At 43.4% G+C, this 25,372-nt stretch overlaps 1 protein-coding gene across 1 annotated transcript; it reads left to right on the forward strand.

The window, feature by feature from the left end:
• The first annotated feature begins 348 nt into the window (after positions 1–348).
• LOC130212936 (fibroin heavy chain-like) lies at positions 349–24,746 on the forward strand. The gene is made up of 45 exons (XM_056444263.1): positions 349–452; positions 3,725–3,913; positions 4,120–4,566; positions 5,865–5,945; positions 6,277–6,366; positions 6,448–6,864; positions 7,107–7,187; positions 7,276–7,323; positions 7,440–7,502; positions 7,595–7,669; positions 7,805–7,867; positions 7,975–8,019; positions 8,148–8,264; positions 8,485–8,799; positions 9,198–9,230; positions 9,330–10,019; positions 10,133–10,162; positions 11,425–11,553; positions 11,649–11,681; positions 11,781–11,834; positions 11,992–12,036; positions 12,579–12,608; positions 12,743–13,039; positions 13,144–13,191; positions 13,419–13,472; positions 13,780–13,872; positions 14,010–14,033; positions 15,519–15,578; positions 15,740–15,967; positions 16,145–16,258; positions 16,347–16,379; positions 16,476–16,532; positions 16,627–16,860; positions 16,989–17,045; positions 17,144–17,689; positions 19,148–19,588; positions 19,672–19,980; positions 20,063–20,413; positions 20,561–20,587; positions 20,682–20,927; positions 21,630–21,686; positions 22,169–22,219; positions 22,509–22,532; positions 22,843–22,908; positions 23,454–24,746. The coding sequence occupies exons 1-45, from the start codon at positions 377–379 to the stop codon at positions 23,495–23,497; spliced, it is 6,612 nt and encodes a 2,203-aa protein (XP_056300238.1). The 5' UTR covers positions 349–376; the 3' UTR covers positions 23,498–24,746.
• The last annotated feature ends 626 nt before the right edge of the window (positions 24,747–25,372 follow it).

Below are 25,372 nucleotides of genomic sequence, written 5' to 3' on the forward strand. Positions count from 1 at the left end.
CTCTTTTACCTCTTTTACATGTTCTCTCTCCCCCTCTCTTTCTTTCTTTGTGTGTGTGTTTCTCTCTGAGACCTCCACCCACCCTGCAAACGCTCTCTTTTTGGCAGTAAAGAACCACATAAATGCAGCCCAGCAGTAATCGGGGGGTGAGAACAACCCATTTGGTTTAATCAGGTGATCCAGTGTTTTCTCTCCCTCTCCCCTTCTGTCCTTGTCGAGCATTTTCTGTGTGTCTCTTAGCCAATTACACAGTGTCTTGCATCCTGTCCCCCTTTTTTTCTGAGCTCACTCGTTCCCCCTCCTTCTTTTCTTAAGGCCTTGTTGAGCCCTGATAAAACCTGGACCTTTGGAGAGGAGAGGGACATTTGGGAGCGAGATGGCGAGAGGGATGGCGGCCACGTACCTACATGGGATCTTTCTCTTGGCTCTGTGGAAACCCTCGCTACAAGGAGGTGGGTTCCCTTTACTGCAGGTGTGCGCCGCTCAGCGGTGCAGCACCTGTGGATCAGTATTGCTTGCATGACTTGAATGTCTTATTTTCTTTATTGGTAGTTTATTGCTTTTTCTGAGGTTTGAGAGATGTGAGTGAGCTGCAGCAGTTATGATACTGATGACGATGATGAAGATGAGGTTGTTTAGGATTATCATGGGGATTTGCTGCAGCAGATTATTGACGGCGTTGATGATGATTAAGAATCTAGTACCTTATGTGTGGTTTGAAGAGAAGAGACTGTATGTTTTTTTTGTTTAGTGGTTCTCACTTCTCACTTTCACTCAGTTTTGATTTTGTCTCGTGTGAATGGATTTAAAATCTGCAAACCAAAAGTCAAACTCATTTTCAATCTTGCTATTATTTAAAAATGTAATTGTGCAGAATATTGCACTGAGCTTGTGTTTGACTTATGATATCTTCAATGCCTCCAAAGTACTGCCAACTCCTCTCAGAGTAGAGTGCTTTTTTCTTAGTCATAAACTTTGCTTTGTTTAATGATTAAAACAAGTAACCTTAACTTTCCACACATAAAATAAAGTGTACAGTTGTTCCACTACTAACCTTTGAAAGCACTCTAGTACGTAAACATGTTAAATAAGAGTATAATAGCATAGCGTGCTCTCTGCTCAGGTGTATTTATCATATCATCTGCGACTCCTCTTCAAGCGGGAGGTCAGAACGACATGATTACAGTGAACTCTTTTCGTGAGGAGTCACATCTTTCATGAGGTGCTGCACCGGACTCTGAATGGACTTTATTTAAAGTATTGATGATAACTGCGTGCTCTGGACCTCATCCCTCCAGATCTCTTAGTCTTGCCTACTGAGGCTTTGCATTGGCTGCTGCGAAGAGATTCCTGTCCTCCTCTTCCTCATCTTATTAGAGGATGGATGAAAAAGCTCGAGGCTGTTCTGTAGTTTGAATTTATACACAAGGTCAGGCTGAACCACTTAGGAGGAAGAGAGGAGACTTTCCATTAGGTGTTTAGTTTCTGGGTTCTGGTTTTACTGAAGTATTTGGAAACAGGTCTGTATCTGAAAACCTTTCAGCACAAAATATACATGGTAATTGATTCATTAAATAAACAGACGATGTGATGAAGAGTTTTAGATGTGAAGTATGAGATAGTAGACGGAAAAGTGGGGAGAAATGAACAAAGATCTCCGGCTGGACTCCAACAAGGGGATGTCTTGATTGTTTGGACTTTTTCTGAATCTTCACATCATCACACATTCACAGGCTCATTTTAAATTACATGGGCACTTGAACATGTTCAAGAATCAACAGCTACTGTAGCAACTCTGTCAAGTTGCAATGATCATTGTACAAAATATGACAGAAAATAACTAATAAGTGGAAAATATAGAAATGTTAGCCTAATGGTGGCGCGACATTAAATGTCAGGGAAACACTAAAGTTTACTAAAACCATGAATGTGTGCACCAAACTTGGTGCCTATCCATCAAAGTATTGACCTGCTGGTGGTGCTAGAAGAAAAGTCAGGGGATCCCCAGAGTCAGAGTTCTCTGGGGATCCCTATGATCTGCACATCATTTCATGACGAACCATCCAACAGAGTTCAGATATTTCCGTCTCTAGCAGAGTTGTGGGCCAAATGACAGACTGACGTCCTCCCTGGACTCTTACCGCGGGAGTGGCTAATAACAATTATAGTTGCAGTATGATATCATGGACGGAATAATAAAACAATACAAACATTACAAATTCAATTATTTGATATTACTGTCATCCCAGAAAAACAGGAAACCCTGGACAATATCGACATGACAAAACAAATTAGAATAATAATAAAGTATTTATATATATATATACTGTATATATATATATATATATAAATTAAAAAAATACAGATTACATTACACTAGCCATTATCTATTATTGCCATTCACTGCCATCCCAACTGCTGTTTGTTTTTTCTCCAATGCACAACTCTGGTGAATAATGAGTGCATATAGTTTTTTCATGTCCAAAGTTTAATTTCAATAAAGATTTCTCCAAAAACAACCAAAGCTTTTGGGCAAGGAGGTTTCCTCCGGCAGCATCGGGCGGCTGTAGCTCAGTGGGGTAAGGGGGTCGTCCTGCAACCCCAAGGTTGTCGGTTCGATCCCCGCTCTCCCCATTAGTTGCAAGTCGAAGTGTCCTTGAGCAAGGCACTGAACCCCTAGTTGCTCCCCTGGTGCATCGCTGCAGCCCACTGCTCCTTAATAACTAAGGATGGGTTAAATGCAGAGAACACATTTCGTTGCATGTGTACCTGTACTCTGTGCAATGACAATAGATTGAATCCAAATCCAATCCAGCGGGCAGAGTGAGCTGTTGAGTTATTTACTGCGTGTTGTTTGTATGCTGTAAGGCATTAATGTGAGATATCAGTTCCTCACATTCCTCAGGATTCCCCACAGACTTCTTCTTTTCACATCTGGACTGTTGGATTAGAAACCTTTCCTTTTATAGTTTCCCTCTCCATGTTTCTGCTTGTGGAACCAAACGTAGGTGCAGAACCGCGTGAGGATTATGACCTAAGATGCCTTTTGGATGACGGTTTGATGTCATTGTTATCAGCTATTGAGAAACTCAGAGCACAGGATTTATAACACAAGTACACACATACACACAGTGAACACGCACACACACTGACACATGTATGCACACACATACACACAGGGAGTGAATATGCGCACACACGTACACACCGTGAACACACACAAATATACAGACACATACACACAGTGAACACGCACACACAGACACATGTATGCACACACATACACACAGGGAGTGAATATGCACACACACATACACACAGTGAACACGCACACACACACGTACACACCGTGAACACACACAAATATACAGACACATACACACAGTGAACACGCACACACAGACACATGTATGCACACACATACACACAGGGAGTGAACATGCACACACACACACACACATACGCACACATACACACAGTGAACACACACAAATATACACACACATACACACAGTGAACACGCACACACACACACACAGTGAACACATATCCTGAACGATAACTTACAGATGTTGTCATCCGTTAGGCTAAACATTAAAAACATTGTTTACTATTAAACTGCTTTTTTGTGTTCTGCTAATCCTGAACAGAAATACTCGCTACACCTTGAAACCATCATAGATTCATGTTGTCATGTTCTGTTACTGAACTGGTTCTGTTTCAGGTGTTTATATACCTGCTGGTGGAGGAGCAGGAGGCGCTGGAGCCGGCATAGAAGCCGGTGCAGGAACTGGATATGGCCCTGGAGGCACTGGGACTGGATACCAGCCCGGTGGAGGCGCTGGGACTGGATACCAGCCTGCTGGAGGTGCTGGGACTGGTCCGGGAAGCTATGGACCGGTAGCAACTGGAGGTGGATACCATTTGTGTTTTCTGTTCAATTTAATAAGTACTGATAATGACTTCAGTTTGAAGTAGGAATGTGAGGACTGACGTGTTTAACTGATCAAGAAAAGACACAAGAAATATTAATATATTTAAGAATTCAAATTACATCTGGTTTCTCTTCATCTTCATGCCTTTTTCAATTAACAACGTCTCAATGACTGTATTTGTCAGGGGGATATGGTGGTCAAGGACAAGGAGGATTTGGCCCGGGAGTTGCTGCACAAGGAGGAGTCGGACCGGGAGGTGCCGGACAAGGAGGATTTGGCCCGGGAGTTGCTGCACAAGGAGGAGTCGGACCAGGAGGTGCTGGACAAGGAAGATTTGGCCCGGGAGGTGCTGCACAAGGAGGAGTCGGACCGGGAGGTGCCGGACAAGGAGGATTTGGCCCAGGAGGTGCCGGACAAGGACCTGGTGGAGCTGGTGCTGGAGGCTATGGACCTGGACCTGGAGGAGCTGGTCCAGGAGGCTACGGACCTGGAGCTGGAGGTGCTGGTCCTGGAGGAGCTGGTCCAGGAGGCTATGGACCTGGAGGAGCTGGTCCTGGAGGAGCTGGTGCTGGAGGCTATGGACCTGGACGAGCTGGTCCTGGGGGCTATGGACAGGGTGGCCGAGGCACAGGCATGGAATTCATTTTTTTGTTGCTTCCTGAACATATTTAATGATAAATATAAGATCTTTATTTATCGGAAGGATTTACAGTAGGCCTAAGGGTTTGTCTTTGTTGTGCAGAGGAGCGGGTGATAAGTCTTAATAAAATAGAAAATAAACATGACCCTCATAAAGCACATGAACACGGAGCACACTTTTGCTCCCCCGTGACAATGAGATAACAATGTAATATTGATGAAGTGTTAGTTAGAGTGAGAGAAACAATTAAAGACTGCGAGTATTGTGTTCCTGTTACAGTGTGCACGGCCAGACTGTCACACGAGTGGGGTGAGAAATGACAAATACCACCAGATACATGTACTCATCAACCTTTAAAGACACTGTTGTATGAACAACACCGAGTTCTAACATCTAGAAACCTCATTGGCCTTGCGTCATGTGACATTCCCAATGAAAGGAAGTTCTCTGCTCTTCACACATGGATCAGTGGTCAGCCCGTACTGTAAATATTGTCCCTCTATTTCAATGCTGCAGGATAAAGATTGCATACATGTACCATTATTTAATTTGTTCATCACCTCAAGGTCATAAGCCATTGTTGAGGGGCCATTATCTCACTCCCCCCCCCCCTGTCCCCTGTCCCCATTATGTCATCACGTACGATATGCTTTGGAATTTTAGGCCTCTCTGTTTTTTTATCTCCAAAACATGCAAATTGCCTGTGCAGGATGAGGAATGTTGGTGATAATATCCAAAAGATCCTGAGAGGTTAAGCCTCGGTTTTGCGGAACCCTTTGAACACCACTCGTTATGTCGGTGGGAGAACGGGTCAGTATAATAAGCACAGGAAACAGACTCATAAGTCACACTTTCCAGTTTACCAAAAGTTTTGACGTTGCAGCCAAACGCACAATAATGACCACTATGTGTTGCAATTTATTGCCTGATGTGGTCACAGGTTTTATTACAAAGAGTCGTCTTGGTCTCCATGTGTTTTTTCTCTCGTCCCCCACACAGGCTTCGGTTCCCTCTCTGCAGCCTTATACTTGTTACTAGCCCATCTACAGCCAAACCCTAAGAGAGATTTAGTTCTAAAGCCAAACATGCACACTTCAAACAAATGCTCAAAACCTTTCCTGAGAACAAGTTAATCCTATTGAGGTTTCTCTCGGGCAGCCATCGTATATGTATAACATTACAAAAGGGTGGAGCCGCACAGGGACACACTGACTTCATTAATGTGTGATGTCTTGTATTGTAAGTAAAGGAATTAACAAGTACTTTTTCCTCTTTTATCTGCTTATTAGGCCTTGGGGCCGGGGGTTTGGGTGGAGGAGGGACTGGCAGAGGTCAGGGAGCTGGAACAGGAACAGGATACGTACCCGGAGGTCAGTGGTTTCCATCTGTTTATTTACATAACCCCCAAGAACGTGTTTAAATAGATTGGTTTGTTTCTATTTCTGCATAAATAAATGCATTAGTAACGCAAGTCGGTGGCCAAGTGTTGTGATGAAATAGCAGAGATGGCTCATGCTTGTGAAACTTTAATCATACCTAGCTGCTTGCACAAAGACTCACACATTAAGCAGGCTGCTCCTCTGGACACCAACTACTGAGACTGAAATCATTCTCTTCTCCTTAACTGGTCACACACACCGTACATTCATGTACTGCCTACCTTGAAGTGTAATATGTATCAACACTGTTGTCCTGACCAAGGTGGCTATGGAGGCTACGGAGGCGGTCAAGGACCAGGTGCTGGTCAATACCCAGGAGCTGGTGGAGCTGGTCCCAAACCTCCTAAAATGGGTATTTGCCGTTTACTAATCAGAACTTCACAGTTTCAATCACTGAAATATGACTAAATGTTGTTTTAACCTTCCCGAACAGGTTATGGTCCTGGTGGTGCTGGCGCTGGGCCTGGTGGTGCCGGATTTGGACCTGGTGGTGCCGGATTTGGGCCCGGGGGTGCAGGGGTTGGACCTGGTGGTGCCAGATTTGGACCTGATGGTGCCGGATTTGGGCCCGGGGGTGCAGGGGTTGGACCTGGTGGTAACGGATTTGGACCTGGTGGTAACGGATTTGGGCCTGGTGGTGCCGGATTTGGGCCTAATGGTGCAGGGGCTAGAGCTGGTGGTGCAGGGGTTGGGCCTGGTGGTGCCGGTTTTGGGCCTGGTGGTGCAGGGGCTGGACCTGGTGGAGCCGGATTTGGGCCTGGTGGTACTGGATTTGGACCTGGTGGTGCCGGAGTTGGGCCTGGAGGTGCAGGAGGAGTTGGCCCTGGGGGAGCCGCTGTGCCAGGTGCAGGTAAAAATATGAAATACATTATGCTAAACTTGATAGAACAACATGAAAAGCACTGCAATGCAATTCAGTACAGAAAACACATATATTATACAACACAACAATGAGATATACGTAATTCATACATACAGTATTAAGTGTCTTCTAAAGGTCATTACTATCTCAATTACTATGTGATGCCAAATATGTTTGCTATTTCAGTTCTGTGTAAAATTTATATTTTGCCAACGTCATTCCTGTTTCAGTTCCAATGCTGCCACAGATGGGCACAGCTGGACAAGGAGCTGGAGGAAGGAGCGGGAAAAAAGCATCAAATCAAATTCCAGGTAAAATTGTGGTTATTAAAGGATGTGCAACATCAGTTCAGTTCAGATCCACCAGAAACACAGAATCTTTGATCATGCCGTCACACAGGAGTTGGAGTGCCTGGACTCTATCAAGGTGGATATGTTCCAGGCCAAGGTATGTTGTAACAGAAGCAACAATGATGAACACTTATTAAACAATACAATCATGTATAGTTCTGTGATTTTACAGAACATGTAATAAAAGATTCTCTCCTCACCTTCCTTGGTTAGGTTTTGGAGGCCGCGGTATTCTCCCTGGAGTGGCCACCGGATCTGGAGTTGGGCCTCAGACTGGTGCGTGAATGAACTCAATGTTACATCATCTTGGGACATCACATTTTGGCCGACGTGCTTGAAAACAAAGATTATTGCCTTGTTCCTTCCAGGGGCCGGAGTCCTCGGTCAGGGGGGTGCTGGAGCAAGAGGAGCAGGAGGAGCAGGAGGAGCAGGAGGAGCAGGCAGTAAGAGTCACATTTCTTAACTGAGAAACTATATTATATCATAAGCAGATTTTGTATGTATTACTTGAACATTACCCAGGCTGCAATTGAGTACTTCCCAGGATGAGCATCTCTGTGGTGTATTTCTTACCTTAGATGGTCGTGGACAGCAGTTACCTGGAGTTTTTCGTGGTTACCCTCTCATAATGCCAAAGACAGGTACATGGGACCTAGCAATGCAGTCAAGTATACAGCTGCTTGTAGAGTTATATAACTTCGAAAATCAATGGTAAGGATATACAAATAATTCACTTTTTCAATTACAGGGTCGGGCAAATCAAAGAATCCGGCTAAAAACGCAGCTAAAAATGGTAAAGATACATTCAGGGTTTCAACCTCGTGTACAACACGTGGCGGTTACATAATAATACAATGTGTTGCAGAAAAAAAGCATTATTCAATTATTACATGTTTGTGATCTGTTTGCTTTCTTGACAAGGTGGCGCTGGAGCTGGAGGAGGTGCACTTGGTCAAGGAGGTGCTTTGGGGCTTGGGAATGGAAGACTCCCAGGAGGAGCAGCGGGAGCCACACCTGGATTTGGACCTGGATTTGGAGGTGGGTCTGGAGTAGTCAGCAGCTTTTATATTTGCAAATTGTTTGTGTTTGTGTTTACTTAAACCTTTTTTGTTCCATATGTTATGGTGCTGGCTCAGCATATTTGCAATGTATTGATGACCAAAATAACATGATGACTATGACATACTGGAGTGTGTGCATTTAATAACCTCCTTTAGTTGTTGGTGAGATACACTCAAAATGTCTTGTATCTCTTCAGGTCTTCAGGGTGGTGCTGGTACCGGTACTGCTGGAGGCCTTGGAAGAGGAGGACCAGGTGGAGGAGCCGGGGGTAATTTTGGCAATGGAGTAGTGAATGGTGGGATGGGTGGACGCTATGGTCCTGGTCCTGGCGGTGCAGGCACTGGTGCGGCTGGAGGAATCGGCACGGGAGCGGGACCTGGGTCAGGTCTTGGTTATGGTCCCAGTGGTGCTGGCACTGGCCCTGGACAAGCAGGTGTCGGGCCAGGTAGAACCGGCTACGGTCCAGGTGGAACAGGAACTGGATTAGGAGGAGCAGGAACAGGACCTGGAGGTAATAATAAATCAGTCGAGTTGGGGTTATTGGAAAATGTAGCCTGTAGTTATGAAATAGTGGCTTCAGACATTATTATGGCTTTAAGGTAGTGTATATAATTGTGGGAGATCCATTCATAACTTTGTTTTTGTTGCTGTACAACCACCTGAAACTAAATGAGCCCTTCATATTCACGTAGAGAGCAGGTCCTCTTCACAGTATTGCATCGACATATTTCTACTGTCGCCGAGATGAACAAATCACAGTTTTCCATTTAGCAGCTAACGTTACTCAACTCGCGGCTAACGTTACTAAATTCGTGGCTAACGTTAGAACTATTCAATTGGTGGCAATCTGAAAACGTCAACAGACTGCAATGCAAAGACAAATGTATAATTACTTCATTTCTGTTTTAGGGTATGATGCCAATGCCAAAGCTCATAAATACGGTAAGAATTCTATCATTGTAAAAATGCATCCAACTGTATCATTATCTGTATTTGACAAAAAATATCAGAACAAATCAAACATGACTGTTCTGCTTATAGGCATGTTAAGTGGAGCACTTGGAGGTCTGGGAACAAATACTGGAGCAGTCAGACCTGGTGGTGCTGGTACTGGTTATGGACCAGGAAGAGTAGGACCAGGTGGTAATGGCTATGGACCAGGTGGTGCTGGCACAGGCTACAGACCAGGAGGAGTAGGACCAGGCAACGCTGGTACTGGCTACGGACCAGGAGGAGTTGCACCAGGTGGTGCTGGCACAGGCTACAGACCAGGAGGAGTTGCACCAGGTGGTGCTGGCACAGGCTATGGACCAGGAGGAGTTGCACCAGGTGGTGCTGGCACAGGCTATGGACCAGGTGGAGTTGCACCAGGTGGTGCTGGCACAGGCTATGGACCAGGAGGAGTTGCACCAGGTGGTGCTGGCACAGGCTACGGACCAGGAGGAGTTGGACGTGGTGGTGCTGGCACAGGTTATGGACCAGGAGGAGTTGCACCAGGTGGTGCTGGCACAGGCTACGGACCAGGAGGAGTTGCACCAGGTGGTGCTGGCACAGGCTATGGACCAGGTGGAGTTGGACCAGGTGGTGCTGGCACAGGCTACGGACCAGGAGGAGTTGGACGTGGTGGTGCTGGCACAGGTTATGGACCAGGTGGAGTTGGACCAGGCGGTGCTGGGACAGGCTATGGACCAGGTGGAGTTGGACAAGGCGGCACTGGCTATTTACCTGGAGGTGGGTTAAAAGATGAGAATGAAAGATAAAATAAGAAGGCATGTCTAAATTAAAATCAATCCCCTGGTTAATATAACATTTGTTAAATTCCTTGATGTGTCTGCATTTTGTAGGTCAGGCTGGTGCCAAGGCCCGCAAATATGGTAAGAAACAACTTTAAAAACAGAATGTACTAAATGCAAATACAGGACTGTCTCAGAAAATTAGAATATTGTGATGAAGTTCTTTATTTTCTGTAATGCAATTAAAAAAACAAAAATGTCATGCATTCTGGATTCATTACAAATCAACTGAAATATTGCAAGCCTTTTATTCTTTTAATATTGCTGATTATGGCTTACAGCTTATGAAAACTCTAAAATCCTATCTCATAACATTTTAATATTTCCTCAGACCAAGTAAAAAAAAAGATTTATAACAGCTGAGTGTTTGTCAAGGCTCAGGAAACCCTTGCAGGTGTTTCGAGTTAATTAGACAATTCAAGTGATTTGTTTAATACCCTACTAGTATACTTTTTCATGATATTCTAATATTTAGAGATAGGATATTTGAGTTTTCTTAAGCTGTAAACCATAATCAGCAATATTAAAAGAATAAAAGGCTTGCAATATTTCAGTTGATTTGTAATGAATCCAGAATGCATGACATTTTTGTTTTTTTAATTGCATTGCAGAAAATAAAGAACTTCATCACAATATTCTAATTTTCTGAGACAGTCCTGTATATCTGTTTACCACAAACTTATTTTACAGTAAATCCGTAATGTGATGTAATGTGTAACATTAAACATGAAGCAACATATTCATCCTGCATACCCACTTAACGGGATCATGATAAAAATATTTTAATTAAACAAAAGACAATACCAACAATTGAGCATACATAGTGGTGCAAGCTATTTTATTACATTATGCTTCCCGCACAAATGACACCTCTCTGAAAGCTTACACTAAAGAGATTCCAGTCTCATCACTCTACAACCAATGCTTACTGAACCAGCAGCCCAAGAAGAGAACGAGTACTTTATATAACCAAACTGCCTTTAACTAAAATGTCTTACCTAATCCAATCCCTCTAGAAAATGTCTGAGTCGATTCCAGCAGTCTGTAGTAATTGTTATGGAGGAGCGTTTGCATTTGTCAGCCTATCCTCAGCCATTCATGTAAAAACATGATGTATGTCTCCATCTGGTGGATGAATCGTGGTAATGCACTCATCCTAAAGGAAGCAATGAGCTTCAAACCAGGCCCTGGCTGTCACATGGACCACTGGGTTCTGGTTTTCTTTAACTGTGAACGTGTATTGACGCCTGATTGATGGATGTTTCCAAACTGAGGCCAAGGGTTCAAGAGGCTCAATACATTCAAAAGCCTTTAGTGGAGCTAACATCCTCTCTCATTCCCAGGGAGTGCAGGAACAGGAAGAATCGGATATGGACCTGGTGGATATGGGCCTGGAGCTGGAACTGTGCCTGGGACAGGTTATGGACCAGGTGGAGGCTATGGTGCAGGACCAGGGGCTGGATATGGAACAGGTTCAGAGATCATATTCATTTTGTCCAATATAAATCTTCTCAAACCCCAATTTAGCTAAATCCTAACTTGCCTCAATGATTTCTGATATTTTCAGGCTATGGAGCTGGGTCACAACCTTCTAGATACGGTATAAAAATATCCTCTCTTTGTTTCTTAAAACATCATGATGGATGTTTCATCCAAAATCCAGTAACAGCTAAATAATGTTCATATGATCCTGATGTAGGTCAAGTTGGAAATGGTGTTGGTGGGGTACTTGGAGGTGGAGCAGGACGAGCTGGTGAGTTGTTGATGGATGCCTTGAGCATTACATGCTGAGAGCAGAAGAGATTTGCTTTCTGGTTGTGCTGATTCTTCTTTGTTTGCTTGTATTTTAGTTTCACCTCAAACGTATGGACTTTTTCATACTCCACCTAATATCTTTTGTAATGTTACAGGTGGTTATGGACCAGGAAGCTTTGGAGCAGGTCCTGCAGGTCAAGGTTGGTTTTCATTCGTGTGTAGTAATGTGTCATTTTGTCAGTATTAAGATTTGAGTCATGTTTGAAGTCTCAATCACATATAAGTCTGAACTATTCCTGTAGTGACCTCTATTGGTGGTTAGGAGGAAATGCAGCAATAAATGCCTTTTACTACACCTTACCTGTAACTGAAAAATAATCAGGTCACATACTTTTCATGGAAACAGAAATGCAAAAGAAAAGTATAGAGAAAAGCTACAATATTGAAATATTGGAATGACAATAATTCTCCGTGATTTTTATTAAATATGCTCCTCCAGGCTCAAACTAGACTAAAGATACTAGAATAATGGGAAGATAGGTCGGAGGGCAGAAACGATTTTGCAGTACGGTATTTGTTTGTTTGGAAAGTACATTGAGACACTCAATCAGGAAAAGGGATGTTGTCACTCGTCCGTGACTCCAACGACAATCTTGATCTTCTAAGCTCATCTGTTTTATTTAATCACTGTGTCTTTTAGTAGTCAAAACATAAACCACGTTATATTTGTTGTGATCCTCAGGCTACGCTGGATCCAAAGCTGCTAAGTACGGTAAGGTTTACTTTGACTAGACAACAACAATATTATGTGTATATGATGTCATGGTTTGAACTCAGGAATAGACCTGTATGGGAAAAAGAACACCTCTTTTGAATCTACCAAGTTATTTATTTTATAAACTGTAGGGCAACCAGCTGGAGTGGTACCTGGGGCAGGAGCAGGGCCGGCTCAAGCAGCACCTATTACAGGGACAGTACCAGCAGCACCCATTACAGGGACCGGACCAGCAGCACCTGTTACAGGGACTGGACCAGCAGCACCTGTTACAGGGACCGGACCAGCAGCACCTGTTACAGAGACTGGACCAGCAGCACCTGGTACAGGGACTGGCACTGCAGGACCTGACACTGTGACCGGCACTGGTGTGCCAGTAAATGGCACAGACACAAGCAGTGGTGCAGGGCCAATAGGTGGACTCAGTGGTAAACTTATGTTTTGAGGATTTAAAATACACATTTAGGTTACAATCAATTCTTAATAATTAATCTGATGCTCTATGTGTCATAATCTGTGTCTGCTGGAACAGGAACAGGACTTGGAGCCGCTGGAAGCACACCAGCCCCAGCACCAGAAGGTATATATATATACACAGTAAACACATTTAAGTCACATATTACCACAACACTCAGAGTCCCATATATTAGACGTATTATTATTATTATTACTATTATTAACTGGGATGGAAAAGACAGTGATGGAGGGGGCTTCCAAATTAGATGAATAAGAAAGAGAAAACTGGCTCATCGTCATTGTCTTTGTTAGATTTATTCAGCTTCTATTGCTATTTTCACCTTATTCTAGGTGATGGTGGGGATGGCATTGGGATAGAGGGGTCTGGAAGTTCTGGAGGAGAAGGTGTGTTTAAACTTGCAGGAGTATTTTTTACTTTGAAATGAAGCACACATTGTGGGCCTAGATGACCATAATTATCACAAACACTAAAACTCAAGTTCAAGGATGTAATAATATGATGATTATACGAAATGGCCCAAAGGCTGCTGGGCAATTACCTGTGAAAACTAACCAACAAAACACGACGCTTTATTAAATATAAAATTCATAGTTATAGATCTGTATTTACACACATTCTTTGAATTACACACTGCAAATTCACACACGTGTGTGTATGTGTGTGTGTGTGTGTGTGTGTGTGTTAAACCAGTAGGTACTGGTGTAGCTGGCAAAGCAGTGGGTGTAGGAGATGATGGAAATGGCTTGGATGGAACAGGACTCCCCATCATTGGACCAAAGCCAGGTACTTTGGTCATTTATACAACAAATTAAAAATAAATATGTTTGTAAGTTACGATGTTGATGTGATCTGCTACTAAAATTGTTTTCCAAGAAAAATTTACAAAAAGTTTTTTTTTTTTTATCATCTTTATAACACAGGACTCAATGGGACCCAAGTTCAAGGTCAGTGTTCATTTCACAGTGTTGTTCATCCATTCCTGTCTTCTGATTGGTCTGTTAGTCAGCCGGACACTCCAACAACCAGGAAGTAGATTTCAAATAGACTTCAATTCAATCAGGTGGAAAGCAAAGCATCAGCGTGTCTTAAGATATTCTTGTCGACAGTGCCACCATGTGGCCATTTATAAAGTGCTTTAGGTTGTCGCTCATAACTTTGAGGTCAAGAAGAAAACACAATAATTATTATTATCCCCAGGGTCCAGGAATATTTCGACCTGCACAGAATATCCATTTTGGATCATTTCTGGATACTTTTTTTACCTTGATGCTATTTAATATTTCCAAAATGCGAACATGATTTAAATAATGGAACATTTGAAAAGGGCCTGAACAACATTTTTTGTACTATTCTTGCGTGTCAAAGCATTTGGAGTGTATGATTATAGACCCCTGAAGCTTCAGCTCAGCTAACTCAGACACCACTGGTTTGGCTTCCTTAAAAACATTAAATGTTCTATAATTTACAAGTTAGAATTGTACGGTCATAACATCCACACTAGTAATTCATGTCACAAGGGAGCAACAGGTTCCTTTACGTTAGGAATCAACAGGACTGATGATTTTGTTCTCAGGGTCCAGAGGGATGAAGTATAAAGAACACTGAGATGTTATTTGTGAGAGGTTAATATAGCTTATCATCAAACAGTAAAATGACCATGGATTTTAAAATATCACCAGCATAATGTCTACATACAATCGGCCTAATATGATGCAGTGGCATTATCACCAATGCTTTAAATTTGGATGCAGATCCCATTGTCTCCACTTAAATGCTTTCACAGTGGTCATTGGCTTAACTTTGACAATGTATTTCTGTTTGTTAAAGTATATATATATATATATATATATATATATATATATATGAGTGTGTATATACATATACATATATATGTGTGTATATAAATATATATATATATATATTTGTGTGTATATAAATATATATATACACATATATGTATATATATGTGTGTGTATATAAATATATATATGTGTGTGTGTATATAAATATATATATACATATATATATACATATGTGTGTGTATATAAATATATATATGTGTGTGTGTATATAAATATATATATATACATATATATACATATATATACATATGTGTGTGTATATAAATATATATATGTCTGTATATATATATGTGTGTGTGTGTATGTATAGAAATATATATGTGTGTATATAAATAAAGAATATATATATATATATATATGTATGTGTGTGTAAATATATATATGTGAGTGTGTGTGTATATATATGTGTATTTATACAGTATATGTATACATATATACATATATATATACACAGCACTGTACATATATATGTGACTATGATTCCTACTGTTTAGTTGCATCCACAGTTTCTACATCCTCTCAGCAGGGATCTTGTAGAATAATACATTACACTGTATAATTTTGCAGCTTCTGCTGGTGATCTTTTAAGTGGGATACTACCAGGAGCCACACCTATCAAACCTCCAGGTGAATTAAATACAATCCAATTCACCCTTAAGAAATGTACCACTCGAGTTTCAGGATAACTACCCATAGTGCCTCTCTGTTACCAAACAGTGGATTATCAATGGCAGATGGCAAAGCAATATACTTAAAAGAAAGAATACTCACCGGTGTTCTGTCTGCAGGAGTTCCCCGAGGGGACACGCCAGGTGAAGGAGATGGAGAAGGAGGTCCTGATGGCGAGACTGGTGGCATAGGAGGCACAGGGGGGAGTCCTACCAGTGCAGGAGCAGCAGGAGGTGTTTCAGGGGGCGTCACAGGAGTGGCAAGAGGAGACAGTCCCGCTACTGGCACTGAAGTTGGAGCACAAGTTGCAGCTGGCGTAGTTGGAGGAACACCCAAACCGTCCACAGGTGCCGTTCCTGCCATCTGAATGTACACTCCGTTACACCTCCATCCAATATCCACCGCTATTTATTACACTTCCAATCTAGCCACACAAAAAAAGACTAACACACATTTTTTTAACACAAAAATGCTCAATATATTATATTTGTCTATTTGCTTTTATGTACCTGATGGGACTGTAGCAGGAGCTGGTGCACCTGTTGGAGCAGGTGGGGTGGCAGGAGCAGGTCCTGGCATGGCACCTTTCGCTGGTGGGCATGGTGGAGCAGGAACAGGAGCCCCGAAACCTCCAAAAAGTGAGCTGCTGCTGCCATGTTTTGTTCTTTGCAATGTGTGTGTATTCATCCCAAACCCACAATGACGTTTATACATTATCCATTACAGGCTATGGGGCTGGTGGATATTTACCAGGTGGAGGTATGCTCACTAACACTATCCTTACTATCTAAATTAAAGCAAACCGATGCCCCAAACATATCTCAACTGCAGTGTATATCTTTTTATCTCCTTCAGGCTTACGTTACCCGACTGGAGCCGGCGTAGGACACGGAGCAGGGAAATCCGGCAAATGTTCGATAAACTGTCCGACATATTCTCCTCTCCTAACTAAGGGAATGAGCAATGTAAGGAGCTAAATAATATGTTTTTTTTATCTTCCTATCAGTATACGGGTCTCTTGGAGCAGGAGGCCGGGGTGGGGTTGGCCCTGGTGGTTATGGAGCTGGTCCTGGTGGTTATGGAGCTGGTCCTGGTGGCTATGGTGCTGGTCCAGGAGGTTACGGGGTTGGCCCAAGTGGCTACGGTGCCGGGCCTGGTCAATATGGAGTTGGAAATGGAGGTTTAGGAGGAGGAGCCGGTGGTGGACAGGCCGGATATGGTGGTGGTGTAGCTCCTGGTGGTAAGTTCACAGTGTGACTCAATATTAATAATTACATTTTGATTGGATCAAAATAACATCTAACATCTCATGTAAATAACATGTCATTGAAATATCAGTCTAATGATCTTATCTGCTCTCTTATCCAGGTTCAAGATATGGCGCAGGTCCAGGCCTGGGCCCCGGCGCCGGTAAAGCCAATAAACGTATGATAAGAATTGACGGATACACAGAGTACACATGATGTTTACAGATACACAATATGTAAACAGAAAACTGAAAGTGAACCTCTATTTGTTGTTAGGTTATGGGGCAGGTGCTGGTGGAACTGGTGGCTATGGGACTGGACCAGCTGGAGTTGGTCCTGCTGGGGCTGGTGGTTATGGGACTGGACCAACTGGAGTTGGTCCTGCTGGGGCTGGTGGCTATGGGACTAGACCAGCTGGAGTTGGTCCTGCTGGGGCTGGTGGCTATGGGACTGGACCAGCTGGAGTTGGTCCTGCTGGGGCTGGTGACTATGGGACTAGACCAGCTGGAGTTGGTCCTGCTGGGGCTGGTGGTTATGGGACTGGACCAGCTGGAGTTGGTCCTGCTGGGGCTGGTGGCTATGGGACTAGACCAGCTGGAGTTGGTCCTGCTGGGGCTGGTGGTTATGGACCTGCTGGCACTGGATATGGGCCCAACAATGCCGGGACAGGACTGGGTGGTGCAGGGACCAGGCAAGCTGGTTATGGACCAGGTGGAGTTGGCACAGGACCAGGCAGCCATGTAGCTGGTGGAGCAGGGGTCAATCCTGGTGTTTATGGTGCTGCAGGTCAAGGACTGGGTGCAAGAAAACCGTCCAAAACAGGTACAGTAATTTATTATCCCACGGACAACAGAATTATTCATGTATTATGTTTGAAAAAATATGTGTGAAAATGTGCTTTTAACGCCTTTTGAAAGGCTATGGATCATCACTGGGTGGAGGAGGCTATGGGCAAGGTGAGGAACTGATTCCTCCAACACTGAAAACACATACAAATACAGATGGTTTAATGTTTTCCTCTGGACATGAACACCATATCTACCTTATCCTTTCTAATAAAAACAAGGTTTTATACCGCTGACTTGTAATAGTTCTGTTTGAAATGCAGTAAAGTAGTGGAACATGGACACTTTAGTTGTTGTGATTAACTGTGTATGTTATCATATTACGATGACAACATCGTGGAGAAGCTGATGGCTCTACAAATGAAATTGGATCGATTTGAAATCCTATTGGGAAATGGGAGGAAAATGGAGGAATAGTAGGTGCGCAAAATTGAAATGCAGCTACTGGAAGACCAAACAATCCCAATCTTATCTGCTTTCGGCTCCCTCTACCAGGACGGGCCTTGGCCAAGGCCGTGACTGGAACAACAACTCCCCCGAAGATCACTGAAGCGAGACTCTCTCTCATTCCCTTCCCCCTATCCACAGACACCTGTGGTTGTTTTCTCCCCAGGACCCTTCAAGGCTATCTCCATGGCAACGACCATCTTGCGGTCTGGGAACTTTGTCTGTTGTGGACTGGGGGAGGACGACATATCAGGCCACTTACACACACAACTTCAACACACTGAAATGCATTCACTACCCCCCCCCCCATCCCACGCCTTCGCCTGCTTTGCCCCCCCAGGGTGACAGGACGGGGTCTGTGTCCGGCGCCGTGACGGCTGACGGACCGGGCTGGCTGCTTGTCGGTGCTGGTTACCTTCTGCCCCCAATGGCGGGGCTATCGCCCAGTCTTTGGCTTACCTCCCCTCCCCCCTTCCTACTCGTTGCAAGTCATGTCTAAGATGTATGTGCTTATGTGCAATGGTGTTTTTGTTTCTCCTGCTCCCACACTGTACCCCTCTAGGGGCATAGTCGGGGGGTTGCTTTTTCTTTTTCTCGCCTCTCTTCCCTCATGTTATGCTATAATTTTCATCCACCCTTTCCAAGATGGCGCCATGACGGCGCCGGTGTCTTGGTGCGCGATTCTTGCACCTTCCGCCAAAGAAAGTTCCTCGTTTGTTTGTGAAAACATTCTTGGCAATAAACCTGTTTCTGATTCTGATTCTGATTCTGATCTTCAGATATTTGTAAATACATCTATATGTAGACTACTTTTAAATGAACATTGAATTAGCTGTATGAAGCAGGACTTCTCCTACTTGATTCAAAGAGAAGCGATGGCTGTCAAATTAAAACACTTCTACTTCTCAGTAGGTGCTGAAGTGTAAGGAAAACAAAGATAAACTAAAAAGGACAGAACTAAAGTTAAGAGTCTTTGCCTTTTTTCTAGGGGCTGGAGTTGTACCTGGTGGAACAGGTACTGGACCTGGCCGATATGGACCTGGGGGCGTTGGACCAGGCGGTGCTGGCACAGGAGGCTTCGGTCCAGGCGGTGCTGGCACAGGAGGCTTTGGACCAGGCGGTGCTGGGACAGGAGGCTTCGGTCCAGGCGGTGCTGGGACAGGAGGCTATAGACCAGGCGGTGCTGGGACAGGAGGCTTTGGACCAGGCGGTGCTGGGACAGGAGGCTTTGGACCAGGCGGTGCTGGGACAGGAGGCTATGGACCAGGCGGTGCTGGCACAGGAGGCTTCGGGCCAGGCGGTGCTGGGACAGGAGGCTTTGGACCAGGCGGTGCTGGGACAGGAGGCTTCGGGCCAGGCAGTGCTGGGACAGGAGGTGGTTTTGGACAAGCGGGCCAAGGATTAGGAAACCGAAAATCAGCTAAATCTGGTCAGTAATGATTATCCTAATAAAACGATGAGGCAGCCGATATTCAAACATTCCTTGTACTGATGCAGACACCTATTTGACAGGAGGCTTTGGACCAGGCGGTGCTGGGACAGGAGCGGGAGGCTTCGGTCCAGGCGGTGCTGGTACAGGAGGCTTCGGACCACGCGGTGCTGGCACAGGAGGCTTCGGTCCAGCCGGTGCTGGCACAGGAGGCTATGGACCAGGCGGTGCTGGCACAGGAGGTGTTGGACCAGGCGGTGCTGGGACAGGAGGCTATGGACCAGGCGGTGCTGGTACAAGAGCGGGAGGCTTTGGACCAGGCGGTGCTGGGACAGGAGGTGGTTTTGGACAAGGTGGCCAAGGATTAGGAAACCGAAAACCAGCTCAATCTGGTAAGTAACGATTATACCAATAAAACGATGAGGCAGGCGATATTCAAACATTCCGATACTGATACAGACACCTATTTGACAGGAGGTTTCGGACAAGGCGGTGCTGTGACAGGAGCGGGTGGTTTTGGACCAGGTGGTGCTGGAACAGGAGGTTTCGGACCAGGCGGTGCTGGGACAGGAGCGGGTGGTTTTGGACCAGGTGGTGCTGGAACAGGAGGTTTCAGACCAGGCGGTGCTGGGACAGGAGCGGGTGGTTTTGGACCAGGTGGTGCTGGAACAGGAGGTTTCGGATCAGGCGGTGCTGGGACAGGAGCGGGTGGTTTTGGACCAGGAGGTGCTGGGACAGGAGGTTTCGGGCCAGGTGGTGCTAGGACAGGAACTGGTTTTGGACCAGGGGGCCAAGGATTTGGAAACCGAAAACTTTCTAAATCTGGTAAGTAAGGATTATACCGATAAAACGATGAGGCAGGCGATATTCAAACATTCCTCGTGCAGATGCAGACATCTATTTGATGAAAAAAAAAAATAAGAAAAGGAATTAGCGGAACATTGTTTGACTATTCTCGTCCATTTTTTCCAGGTTATGAAGGAGCTAGACGTGGATCAGGTGAGGTTCAGCTAGGATCAGGGATGGTAATGATCTTTTTATACACGTATGTACTATATAGTTGTGCTGATATATTTAGATATTTTCCCAGCAGGAGGAGGTGGAACAGGAAGTGTTCCTGGGGGAGCTGTTCCCGGTAGCTATGGCCCAGGAGGGTATGGTCCAACTGGAACTGGAACAGCGCCTTTTGGCTATGGGCCTGGAGGTGCTGGAACTAGACCAGGAGGTGTTAGACCTGGTGGTGATGGTGGCTATGGACCTAGTGGCCAAGCTCTAGGAAGAGCAAATCCTCCTCAATCAGGTTACGGCCCGTCGTTGGGTGGAAATGGCTATGGACCAGGTAAAATGATCTATTAAGAATAAATAAATAAAGTGTTATTGTAATTATATCATACGGAAAAAAACAATGTAATGCATGATTAAATTCCATTTATTTTATTATAAATACATAAATACCTTTGCATTGAAAATGCGGAAGGTTATGTTTTGATCACCGTGTATTTGTATGCGTGCGTGCGTGTTATTCGCATAAGTCAAAAAGTATTAAACCGAATCGCATGCAATTTGGTGGGATGATTGGTTATTATCCGGGGACCATTTGATTAGATTTTGGGTTCGATCGGATCAAAGGTCAAGGTCAAGGTCATGAAAAGGTCAAAATCTTCTTTGAATCTCATGAAATTTGGTGGGATGATTGGTTATTATCCGGGGACCATTTGATTAGATTTGGGGATCGATGGGGTCAAAGGTCAAAGTCAAGGTCATGAAAAGGTCAAATCTTATTTTTACCATAGTATTTTTATCCAATTGGCATGCAACTAATGCCAAAATGTTCATAATTCAATGCCCAATCTTGTGATATGCGAAGGTATGCGCTCTACTGAGTGCCTGTTCTAGTTATTAATATAGTTTATTCATATGTTGCTTTTTTCACATTTATTATGTGCTAAGATCATAAACTTACTTGGATACTTAACCAGTATGGCACCTGCCATTCATGTATAGTCTGTACAGTTGACTTCCACCCCACCTTGTTCATCAGGTGCTGGAGGAGGAGGGCTTCCTAGTGGAGGAACAGGAGGTGCCACTGGAGGCTCAGGTGAGTTGCTTGTTTATAATGGACCATTTTCACTAAAACTGTACAAGAAACACTTCATATTCTTCTCCAATGAACCTGGTGTTGTCTTTGTAAAAGAGTGTGATAGAAGTCTGTAGAACATGAGCATCTTCATATCAAAGCCTTCGCTCCGCTAGTAGTACATTGTGTGTTGTGATGTTCTTCTTGGTTTAAAAAAAAGAAAGTGTTTGGCTGATTTCTACACATAAATACTCACTTAGCTGCTCAGGTAGTGAAACAGGAGCAACAGGAGTGGAAGGAGGTGCTGCGGGAACAGGGCAGGGATTAGGAGGAGTTGTTGGCGGGTCAATTTAAGAAGTAGCACTGATAAAATAAAGAACAATGACACAAGACTAAGATTTGAGAACACATGTATGCACACCATTCAGACCACTGCACTGTCACTATGCCTGCTGGGAGAGAAGTGTGTGGTGATGCAGGTTGTAATGTGGGCATTCTTCCAGCAGGGGGTGCTGTCCCTGGTTACGGTGGAGGGGCTGGTGGAAACTATCCAGGTAAAACACATTTTAACTCTCTCTCTATTTTTAACACACAGCACATTTTTTGAATATATTCAAAATAAATAATATTGTTGAAGCTTAAAGATACCTAAAAAACATACACGGTTACATGCACACAAAGTAAGAAACAGGAAATGCTTTCATCCTGTGTGTCCGGCCTTGCATGGTGAATATTTGTGTTGGCATATTTTCATTAATGTCACTGCTGAGATAACAAATGGGATCATTGTAAAGATTATCAATTGTTCATTATGACTCTGTCTTTCCTGTTATTCTTTTCTAGGATATACGGGAGCCGGACAAAAATGTAAGACAATTAGCCTCAGTCTCATAACACACTTATGTCAGTCACGTATTCATTCCTTATGTCTTAAAGGACATTTTTTATATTGGTTTAGTCTTTTTCCTAATCCAAAGCACACAAGAGAGAACGTTTGGCATCTGCATTTCTGATGTGCTTGTACTTTTATTACCAAAATAAATCTAAAAAAGATTATCATTTAGAATTTATTTTGGGGGGCTTTTTTTTGTGTGTGTGTGTGTTTTTCAAATTTCTAGAGCTGTGTTTTAGAGAGCCTGTATATGTCTGATGAATAACATTTATATTTACTCTTCAGCCCAGTCTCAGATAGCTGCCAAATATGCAGCCATGAGGGCGTTTCTGGGAGCTGAGGGCTACAGAGGTAAGAAACAAACAAGCCAACAACATGTTATTGCTTTGCAGTAAGATGGATTTATAAACTGTAAAACATTTTACTGGAATTTTGTGAGTCAACTGAAATGTTTTAACCAGGATTGCTTCTAACTTTATGAGTTATACCTTGAGATAAGTTAATATCCACTTCAGTAATGATCCCGATACACTAAGAACTAAACAAAGCCAATATAGGAGCAGCTTTTCATGCAATTTAACACACATTTTTCTCTGAATTAATTATTCTGATACAAACATGGTTTTCAGAGAACTGATATGTTTAAGAATTACCACAGTCGTACAGCCACAAATACAGGAACTTTGTGGTTGTGTGGAAACAAAATGAAAAACGGAGCTAATTTGATCTGAGATAATGTCACTGGGACGCAATTCATCAGATCATGCTGATGTTTATCACAACTCAGATCTGTGAGACATCAGGGGCATTTGTGTTTTCATGTTTGACAGTGTAGTTTGTATCCATAGAGTATTGTAAGTTAAGTCAAGAATAATGTTCTCTGTTCTGCTACTCAGGCACTGGCTGTCAGGGTAAACACTGCGGCCGAAGGAGGAAGTGAGAGATCAACACAAAGGAAGTGACCTCATCGAAACAACAGTGGTGCTACTGCATGATCCCAGATTGTAAATGTCTTACCTGCCGTAGAAGTTAGGGCTTCAACACATTCCACAAGTTACACCTTTCATGTGCTTATATGTTATACAATGGATGGCTCTCAACCATCTTAGTGTTCGTGCAATTCCTTTGTTGCAGGCTGCTGCTTCAGTCATTTAAAACTTTGGTCAAATAATTACAAATATTTCCCATTACACAATAAAAATCCTAGACAAGTCTATCAGGGGATGAAATTGGAACCCCATGAAGGACCTTGTGACTCTGGGGATCCTACCGGGCAGTTTTTGTTTATTGTTGTTAAACATCATTTGTGTTCTATTGCAAATATCACCGTACATCATTTGTGTGAAGACTGATACCAAGGACACCCTCAGGGCAGCTCCTTCAGACCTGTCTGCGTGCTGACACAATGTTCAAAAATGCATAACCCTTCCCCAGCTACTCATTTTTCTTTTATCAAATCCCTGTTTTTAGCTTTTACTTCAAAGTGCAAACACTTGAATAAGTGAAGGTGGTGCTCTGAAAAGCAGTCGGTGCTGTGCTCAGGCCTCAGCAACAACAACACATGTGGAGGCTGAAGGGCCTCAGCTGTTTACCCGTATGAGATTGTGCATCGTTTTATAGCTACACAACACGAATCGGTATTAATGTCAACTTTTTGTGAAGACGATACCTTTTTTTTAATTCAAAGATTTTATGATAATATCATGTGGCTTTGACTAGGATTTTAAATTTGCTGTTAAGGGAAGAACTGAAACTAAATGTTCGGAATATGATTAGAAGCCATTGAGGAGCGTTGATGACTGTTTTTCTATTTTTTATGTACCTCCTTTAACACTGTTGGGAAATGGTTCACGCTTGCTAGTCTTTTTAAATTATGCTGACAAAAAAGCAGAAAAAGCGTTGTGCTTATCTATTTAGTCAAGTGCATAAATACATTAAATATTTTAGATATTTTGTATGTGTTTGTTTTAACTAACATAAGTGTTTTCTACATTGTGCTAAATCACATTGTAAGCCGTGATGCCATTTGGATAAAAAGTGTTATTGACTCTGATCTTGCATTTGAGCTTCCATCTGTCTCTATTATGTAACTCAGCATGTGTTTTAACATCTGTGTTCCTATGAAGAAAATTATGCACTTTTGTACACTTTCAGACAATGCTCTCTGAAATAAAGAAATGACCAATGAACGTGGTTTCAGGTTGTTGTCATTTTAAAGCAGCTACAGTAATTGACATGTCACCCATGCACAAATGTGTGAAACAATGGGGGGTTAGGCATACGGTAAAAGGAGGAAGCGACACATTCAGAGGACAGCGTTGGTGTAGATGTGTTGTGGCAGAGTGATCACCACGAGTAGAGCTGCAAAACAAACTCCAGACAAAGTTAGAGCAGCAGTCGAGCTGTCAGAGAGCACACTACAGCTTATCAGTCGTCTGATTATTAATGTATTGATATGCTCCAGCATCGATCAACGAGTCCACAAAGCAAAGGGCGGAAACTAAATAACAACGATGAAGACTAAGACTGAGAAAACATAAAACAAAGAACAGATACTCACAGTTTGATAGAGCAGCCCTCTCCACACACACAAACACACGCACACACTTACACACTCACTCACACACACACACAAACACACACTTACATACACACACAAATGCACACATTCACTCACACACACATTCACTCACACACACACAAACAGAGACACACACACTCACAAACACACTCACACACACACAAACAGAGACACACACACTCACAAACTCACACACACACACGCACTCACACACACACACGCACACGCTCACAC

Source organism: Pseudoliparis swirei, chromosome 3, assembly GCF_029220125.1.
Source record: "Pseudoliparis swirei isolate HS2019 ecotype Mariana Trench chromosome 3, NWPU_hadal_v1, whole genome shotgun sequence".
NCBI lineage: Eukaryota > Metazoa > Chordata > Actinopteri > Perciformes > Liparidae > Pseudoliparis > Pseudoliparis swirei.